The sequence below is a fragment of the Pseudochaenichthys georgianus genome, chromosome 18 (genome assembly GCF_902827115.2).
Source record: "Pseudochaenichthys georgianus chromosome 18, fPseGeo1.2, whole genome shotgun sequence".
NCBI lineage: Eukaryota > Metazoa > Chordata > Actinopteri > Perciformes > Channichthyidae > Pseudochaenichthys > Pseudochaenichthys georgianus.
In genome coordinates this window covers 22,963,209-22,972,528 of record NC_047520.1, presented here as the reverse complement: position 1 = coordinate 22,972,528, position 9,320 = coordinate 22,963,209, and the positions used below count along the sequence as shown (strand labels likewise).

The following is a 9,320-nucleotide window of genomic DNA, read 5'->3' as shown; positions in this document are numbered from 1 at the left end:
ACAGATCTATTTCAGGCATCTAACCAAAACCCATTGCTTAAAGATGAGGAAACAGGAAGTGCAAAAACGCTGACTCATGTTAGAACTTAATCAAAAGATGTTATCTGACACTTTCATCTTGCTCCTCCGGGACACTTCTCTTTCATTTGTAATCACTGGCCACTCAGGCTGAATTACATGTACTCTTGTTGGATTACCAGAAGACACTGAGAGGACGGCCATTGATCAGGGTCTCCTCTCTGGTTCCTGTTCCAGCCGTTTGTCTCAAACAGACGGGATGGAAAAAAGCTGGTGGGGGAGGAGTGGATTTATACATAAAAGCAGCTGCACGTGTTTCCCACACGCATGACTCAGCACACGCACAGCATGAGCACATGCTCCAGGAGAAATGAACATAGCTGAGGTTGTGTTGCACTCATTGAAGAAACACATTTGAATGATTCAAACCTTTGTAAACCTTCAGTTCACTTAACCCTTTAAGTGCTGAGAGCCGAGCGCTTAGATAGAATATCCTGTGTAGTCTATTTTTAGCCAGGTTGCGGTTAGCCTAGTTTAGCATAAAGCCTAGAAATGGGAATCGTGGTTTTTTTTGTCAATCCCACAAATAGTCAGATTAGTACTCAGATTATTTACTTAGGTAAAAGTACAAATATTAAAGTGTGAAAATACTCATTTACAAGTAAAAGTGTTTAAAAGTTCTACTTAAGTAAAAGTATTAGCATCAAAATATACTTTATGTGTTCATCATCTTAAATGGTTTTATTTGACCTGACGTCAAAATATTTGAAATTATTCACTTTTTACCATAGACTGTATATATAAAGCTTTTTACATGTGACTCATTACTCATTAATTTGGAGTTTTTTTATTTTGATTGATTACTTTAAAAAAATATTTAATAACACAATACATTACATATATAAATACTTCCATTTACAAATCAACATTTTGATACAAATGACCTATGAAAGGTCAAAGGATCGTGTAGAGCCATATGAAGTGTCATATAAACAGTAAATGAATACATTAGCACAATGATTGCAACTTTTTCGCATAATTTATTCAATAAAACCATCCAAATTAGAGCTATTTGATACATCGAGGTCCATACTGTCAGCATTAGCAGATTCTATAAATATCCTCCCTCCCTACTTGATCATTAAATGTGTAGATATGGTTAGTGGTCCCTCAGTCCCCCTGAGGACAGGACCGGGTGAGAGACAGCAGTACAACAGATGCAGGTCTGATGACGGACGATGGTTCTTCAACACATGCTCTATTGAGGTAGAAACATCGGATGATTCTCTGACTACTCTTTGAAAGAGTCTAAACCTGAAATGTAATGAATAATACAGTGGTCCACCCTTAACGGAACATCTTGCTAGATTTAAAGTGCTATATTATCACATGTACTCATTCCAGTGCCGTACATAATAAACATAATCATCTCTAAACATTGTTCACGGGAACACAGCAGTATCATGAGAACAACTTACAGTGTTAATCATATTTCTGAAATTAGACGGTGATCAACACGAGTTCTTATCAACATGTAACCGTAACATGCAAGTCTACCTTAGATGGACTTCCCTCCCTAACCGCAGAGGACAGAACAGCATGAAAACACACAGAGACCACACGTCTTCATCCCACTAATGCTCGTGTCACATGTTCAGTGCAAAATAAACTCTGAACAAAGAAATGACCTTTTGGTAATTCTGCATTCAAGTCCAATGTCCTCTTCCTTCACCGTCAGGCTCAGGTAAACACAGAGCTTTTTCATGGACCCTCAACCATGTATTTTGTTAAAGACAAAACGCATTTACGGAATGCAATCGAACATGCCGCAAAGCGACCCAGCAGAAATGAAAACGCCCAAAAAGATGAGCCAGAAAACACACTTTAGTCTGTCAGACCAAATCCAACGGCCATCATTGACGAAGGTTCGGACATTTTTCTTTTTGGCGGAGACATTAGAAACTGCACAGGCCTTAAGGCTGTACTTTTGATCTGTTACTGACCAGTAATTCACCTTCTCCCGAACCCTGTGCCGTCAAAGATATTTCAAAAAATATTTGAAACAACCAAACCCAGCAGGACTCTATAAAGACAGAAGCAGTCTACAGGGGGTTCAGCCAGGTTGTATCTAACGCGAGCAGGCAGGAGATCATCCTACAGCAGACGGCTCACATGCTTCATGCAGCTGAAGCTGATAAAGAGAGAGATGTGTCCCATAACAATTTTGTCAATCAGGATCATTAATATAGCAACCAAACTAAAAATGTATATATTTTTGTCTGAAACAATAAAAACACAACATTGATTTAACCTAGGGCTGCTCAATTATGGCAAACATGATAATCTCGATTATTTGGGTCATTAATTGATGTCACGATTATTAAAAACGATTATCCATTTACTTTGAAAACATCCATTTATTGAAAAAAATAAATAATTGAACAGCATGTTTTTAACAGTTGATTACCGTGAACTTTAAGCATAATTCAACTGAAAAACCAATAAAATTAAATAAATAATCGTTTTATTTCGATTATGTTGTTTTCATAATTGTTGCGAGCCAAAATCGTAATTGCGATTAAAATACGATTAATTGAGCATCCCTAACCTGTGAATTAACTTTCAATTTTGGTTATCGAATTGAGCAAGGACATTTTTACTTTTTAATTGGGTGTATAACTAAAAAGAAGAGTCACTCAAATATATTCAGAAAATACAAAAAAAGACCCTCTGGTTTTTTTTAAAGATTGCCTGGTGTATACAATATGTGTAGGAAAACAGCTGTTTGACTCGAAGGTTTTGGTAATAAATGAAATGTGCAAACTGTTATTTACCTGAACTAACTGTCGAGTGCAGATCTAACCAGGAAGTTAACCAGGACTGTCACTGTTCCAGTATGGCTTTTGCTCAGAAAGGCTGCGGTCATCAGACGACATAAAAAGAAATCTCTGCTTACGTTGTCCAAAAATATCTCAAAGCAGGCGTTTGAAATGGAGCTACTGCTTTTTGAATGTTAGACATGTGAATGTTCAGATTGAGTACCAGGTCCAGAACGCTTTTATACTGACGATTCAGATTGACATGTCATTTAATCTGAACAAGAGCACACGTTTAACATCATCTATGGGGAACTAGTCATCGCATTATATATACACTACACATTTAAATAAGCAAAACACATCAGCAGGACATCATTTCCTGCTTCAGTAATGATACACGTTCTTTAAAGTTAAAAGCGAGCATGGCTTCTTAATGACAAAGCGGGTTTGAAAGTGCTTTACTGTAAGACTGATATAAGCTCTCAGTTATTTCTGTTGCGTCATCAAGGCCACCGCGCTTCCTGCTGCAAGGGTCACTTGAAAGGAGAGGAAATGAGAGTGCGTGCGAGAGTTCATGGAAGGAAGAGAAGGTGTGGTCACCAGAAGCCAACTGAGCCTAATACAATGTATAACAGCGGGTTCAACTGCAACCATAGCGCAGGCCTTCTTGAAATATGCCGTTCAAGGTTAGGGGAAGTGGAACAGGAGGAACTACTGCACATAAGCAACTTCTGTAAATGACATTTAAACCACATTACCAAGTGTTATGTGGAAAATGTTCTGCTGGGTATACACCTTTCCTGTGTCCTCAAGTGTACAGTGCACTCCCTAGAGGTAGTCATTATCGCCACTGCTCACGCATCCTGTTGGAACATGCAGGAGCAGCTCAGGGGAAAGAACTGGCAACGTCCATGAATATCCACTCAACCAGACAGCCACCATGTGGTGAGCTCAGAATATAATCCTCTCATCTCTCGTTGTCCCTGATGTCTGCCTATGAAAGCCTGAACATCACTCTTAAAGGGGTTGGAACATATATGAGGGATTAAATTCAGGACAGGAAATGTTCAGTGGCATTTGAGATGATCCCTGGGGTGTTCCTTTGCTAGCTTGTCTCTCTCGGGTCCGAAAATGCAGTTGGCATGCCAGGAGAACCACACGATGACGGAGATGATGGTGGTCTGGAGGAGGAGCATCACCCCATAGGTTGAAGTAATGGTAGGTCCAGGTAGGGGGGCGAGGGTGGCGGGGGGCAGCAGCAGAGTCGGGCTGAGCAGGATGGCCTTCACCTCGGCCTTGATCAGGTGGAGCTCGTCCAGGATGGACAGAAAGGTGCAGCAGTGGAACCACTGGTGGCTGTGGCCCCAGATGTCGAAGCAGCCCGGGGCCAGCCGCTCGGGGATCTTACTGATGTTGAACACCGCTGAGACCAGCAGCCAGAAGCAGTGGCGACAGAAGAAGCCGGCTGTAGAGGTGGAAGCCGCAAAGGACGAGGAGGTGGTGGAGTAAGGTGATCTGGTGAGGAGGCGGTAGAAAATGGGCGTGGAAGAGACGAGGAACGGCAGGAGGAAAACGAAGGTTCGGATGAGGTATCGATGCCGCCTCCACCTCTGTCGAGTATTGCAGCAAGACAAGACGCAAATGATCGCGACAAGACATGCGGAAGGGATGTAGAAGTTCTCAAAAAACACACAGAAGTCTGGGATTGCATAGGATGGAGAGCCTGCAGGTTCCTCTTTCAAGTCCGTTTGGGAGCCATTGTTGCCTCCTGTCTCCACTATACCTGCTCGAGGGTGGATGTAGTAGTAGTACGCCAAAGATGAGCCAACTGTGTAGGAACTGATGGTGCCGTAATCCACAAAGAAGCAGACTTCCCTCACCACCAGAGACATTGAGTTGAGCAGGTGGGCCATGCTGCTCGCCATTAACAGACAGAAGACCCCAATAAAGTAGTTCCACAGTGGATAGAAGAACGGGGAGTCGGCATGTGGTGCACCTTCCCAACCAAATACCTCCACGAAATAATATGCAAAGATAAAAACTGGCAGGAAGTGTGTCCAGAAGTTGCCTGTCTCATTGGTAGGCCTGAATGCTGACAGTAAGCAATCCTTCACGCTGTAGTTTGGGAAGCGGTAGCCGGTCAAGATGAAGTTTTCTTTGACCCGAGATGGCACATCCGTGTGCCTCAGAAGAGGCATCGACTGGCCACAGTTTAGAAGCATACTGGCAACAGTTAATGTCTGACAGCAGAAAGTGTTTAATTGAATCTGTGCTTTCCTGCACAGCACTGAAGGTTTTATTGCTTGACTGTCGGCTGATTACAGCAGTTAATGATCACCATTCAATCTCTTGCTTACATGTGGATAAGGCATCTGCCGGCTGCTCCGCTTTGAAACACATTTCAGCCCTGCTCTTCTGTCGACCTTTGACCCCAGCTCCACTGTGGGCCCCATGAGCTGTAGGCTTATCCAAATAGAAGATATGGTGTATATTCTAGCGGTATCCCGTGAGAAAACGGCAGGGCAGAGTTCAGCAAAGAGAATTCTCAGGCCAACTGCTTTGATATGTTTTGCTTCCTCTTGACCCTAGAGCCCTACAAAAACGTCAGCATGAAATGATATTCATGCTGTTTATGTTCCCTTCTTAGCATACGGCATGGTTTGCATCTCCTTCTTCAGTCACATCCACATTCACATGTCTTGCTTTGGACAGATCTGCAGCAGCAAATAAAAATGAAGGTCACTTATTACTGTGTTACAAGGTTACACAGGACGTCAGTCAGTAAGATGCTTCCACGCAGCAGAGAGGTCCTGAAGGAGCGTCCATTCAGCTTTGCGGTATGTAGGTCATTCAACCCCCAAATACAGGCTTCTCTTCTCCTGTTGTTCCGTCCTTCAGCCTGGATCCACGTTCGACTTTCATTTCATCCAGCTCCGGTCCGTTGCAATGAAGTCCGCTGCGGAGGGGAATAAATCCCCCGGGGTTAAAAACAAACGCTCTGTGTGACCTCGGTCCTTTACCGTGAGGTCCCGTTTAAATATTTCCCGGGTCACGGGTGATAGCTGGGACAACGACTGCCGTGAGTCCCTGTGAGGCTGAAGCCGACCGGCGTTTCGGCAACGCACCGGGGAGAACTGGAGACTGTTTGACAGGTACTCGCATCAAGTTACATAAGCGTTAATACCGGGGTTCCGCTTGTGAGTTTCAAAATAAAACTAAGAGGTAGTTATCACTTCTCAAGGTCATAATGGTTGTTTCCAGTTACATCTAAACCAGGGGTGGAATGCCATTTAAGCCAAAATTAAATAAATAAATTCATAAATAATTAAATATAAATATATATATATAAATATGCCTATGAAATAAATAAATGAGGCAATAAATATGTATACATGTACATTTAAATACACATTTATTTATTTCATGGGACTTTTATTTCATAATGACACATTTATTTATTTCAAAAGACTTTTAATTCATAATGACACGTTTATTTATTTCAGGGGACTTTTATTTCATAATGACACGTTTATTTATTTCAGGGGACTTTTATTTCATAATGACACATTTATTTATTTCAGGGGACTTCACAGGCCGTATATGCAGGTCCGGCCTTAGACATTTTGGTACCCTAGGCGAGATTATGATTTGGTGTCCCCCCCCCCTTCCAAACAATACACAATAGAATATATAAAGAATAAATGAAAAATATCTACAAAAGACCAATACACTACAACAGCCTTTCCCAAACTCAGGGTCGAAACCCAAAATGGGTCGCGGACCTGTTTTAATTGGTCGCCAGTTAAATGCATTGCTACACACACACACAGCGTCAGAGCTGATGGCTGCGTTGCAAATACAATTTGTTTATAATTTTTTATTTTGAAAATGAAATTATGCAATATAGCATTGTATATTGAATGATTTAATTTTCTAAATCCAAATAAACTAAAAATAAAAGATTGTATTTGTATCAGCTCTGACGCGTCCCCCGCGAAAGTTTTCGCGCCGTCTGTTAATTGTCTGTTGATTAATCCCGATCGTACACGATGGCAAAAAGACGATACAAAGAGCAGTTTTTAAACGTTGGCTTCATAAAAGCTGTTAGAAATGGAGAGGAGCGGCCTCAGTGTGTTTTATGTGGAGAGGTGCTCATTAACGAAAGCTTGAAAATGAATAAATTGGACCGACATCTCCAAACAAAACATCCTCTGCATCGGGACAAATCGACGGATTTTTTCATCTGCAAAGAAGAGTCTTTCAAGAAGCAGTGTTTTGACGGCGGAAAAGTAAGTCATTCATTTTAATCATTTGTTTTGTGTGTTTGTGAGAGATGCATCCATAGATCTCTTAATTTTGCTCTCAAACTGCACCAGATTGATGCTTTTAACTTCAACATAAATAAATACAAATCTCCCCGGGGTCATGGTGAGATATCTGGATTAAGAGGTTGCTTTTTATTTGCACAGCATGAAAGAAAGGCGAAATGAATGGGCTGTGATTTTAGTTTTTTAAGCAGAGGTTGAGTTCAATAATTTGTACGGCCCTCGGAGGATGTTGTACAAATTGAAATGGCCCTTGAGAGGAAAAATGTCCCCTACCCCTGATACAAACGGATCTGATTCATAAATGTTACTTTCACTAGACCTTTGATCATTCAAATATTGTACAGGCAAGCGCATTTAATTCCCTTTAGTATTGCCAAAGTAGAATGGGAAGCAAGATGTGTGAAATGAATAAAACACAGACAACATAAGACATAAAATAGGAAAAGCTGGGATGAAATATTGAATATAATAGCAAAGGAGCGGACCCCCCCCCCTTTCCGCCCCCCAACAACAATTTTTTCGAGGTTTATATTTAAAACATTTTATATAATATATTAATATTTATTAATAATTTAGTTTGACCCATATGAGTCATGGAAATAATAAAATGAAAATAATACCATACTTTTACACAAACAATTATTTAGCATGGTATTGCCATGTCTCCAGTTGTTTGTATATGTTTAACCTTGATTTTGTTCACAGTCTTATCATTACAATTACATCTTATTTTTGGATGTTTGATTGTTTTTTTAGTCGGGGCAGTAAAGCAATTAATCTGAATTAAAACAGAGAGAAAACCTGAGCCTTATTTTGGAGGCAGATTCACTCCATTTCCGGTCCCATTCTGAATAACTGCGTGCCTGCCCTTGAGGCAGTCGGGGAGAGCCGAACTGTTTTAAAGCTTTGAGTTTCTCTTTTTCAGTCTGTTTGCTGTTCAGTCCTCCATACAAATATCCTGTAGACGAACATTAGAGACAGACTGAACTGAGCCGAGCCGTGCTGGCTCTCCTGGGCTCGGTTTGAAATGCACAGTCCGTCCTGTAGAGTAATCCTTTTTCTGAGTATCTGAACCACAAAGAGCCTTCAGCTGCCCCCCCTCCTCTGTTTGTGTTGTGAGGCTTTCAATGGACACACAGAGCCTCCTCATGCTAAAGCAACGGTCCTGTGTCACATATCTCCTTCATCAGTGTTCTCAATCCCTTTACATGTTAGCTGTTAGCACCTTCGTTTGAGTGCAGTCTCTGGTCCATTTGTATTTCAGTTTAGCTTATGCCCTCTATGAAAATGGGTTAATGTGGAGAGGTGGAAGAAGTACTCAGATCCTTTACTTAAGTAGAATTAGAAAACTATGGTCCTAAAATACTACATCACAAGTAAACAAAGATCCTGTATCCCCACAGAATATTTATCAGCTAAATGTAAAATAAGAAGTACCCAGTATGCAAATGGTTCTGTCACCAAATTGGATTATCATAGAATATTATATATATATATATTTTTACATTTAAGTGTAGTTTGTCAGTTTTAGAGGTTTGTGATATACTGGGTTTAATAGTAATGTACTGCATCATATCAAATTAGTACATCGTGTGTTTGTATATAGAAATGTAACTAAGTGTTAAGAGTGTTCAATAAAAAGTACAATATTGCCTCCTAAATGTAGTGGAGTAGAAGTGTAAAGTAGTATACAATGGATATACCTAAGTTAAAGGGGACATCATGCAAAATGCACTTTTGTACGTCTTTTATACATGAATATGTGTCCCCGGTGTGTCAGGGAACTCGCCAAGTGTCAGAAAACACAACCCTCTCTCTTTTCCTCCGTACCCAAATCTCTAAAAACTGGGCTGCAACGGATCTGATACAGACTGATACAGATTTGAAAATTCTCTGACGTCACACTCTAAGAAATGATATGTTAGATTTACTTAATCTAGTTATGTCAACCGGTTGCACGTAACAAGGTTAAGTAAATAGGAAACAGACTAGTAAACTAATATTTACTTCTTGCATTTAAGTAAATCTTACCAAAGCATCTTAATTAAATGCTACATCATACAGTTATGTTGTATTTGCTTAACACAGTTATGTTGAATTTACTTAAATTGTTGTTTTTACTTAACACAATGATGTTGTATTTACTTAAAAGTTT

At 40.4% G+C, this 9,320-nt stretch overlaps 1 protein-coding gene across 1 annotated transcript; it reads right to left on the bottom strand.

Moving 5' to 3' along the window:
- Window positions 1-849: 849 nt before the first annotated feature.
- On the bottom strand, window positions 850-5,981 carry paqr9 (progestin and adipoQ receptor family member 9). The gene has a single exon (XM_034106614.2). The coding sequence runs from the start codon at window positions 5,057-5,059 to the stop codon at window positions 3,905-3,907; it is 1,155 nt and encodes a 384-aa protein (XP_033962505.1). The 5' UTR covers window positions 5,060-5,981; the 3' UTR covers window positions 850-3,904.
- Between the last annotated feature and the right edge of the window lie 3,339 nt (window positions 5,982-9,320).

Bases quoted from the DNA above. Each gene is read 5' to 3' on its own strand.
- paqr9 (XM_034106614.2), bottom strand. From the start codon at position 5,059: ATGCTTCTAAACTGTGGCCAGTCGATGCCTCTTCTGAGGCACACGGAT.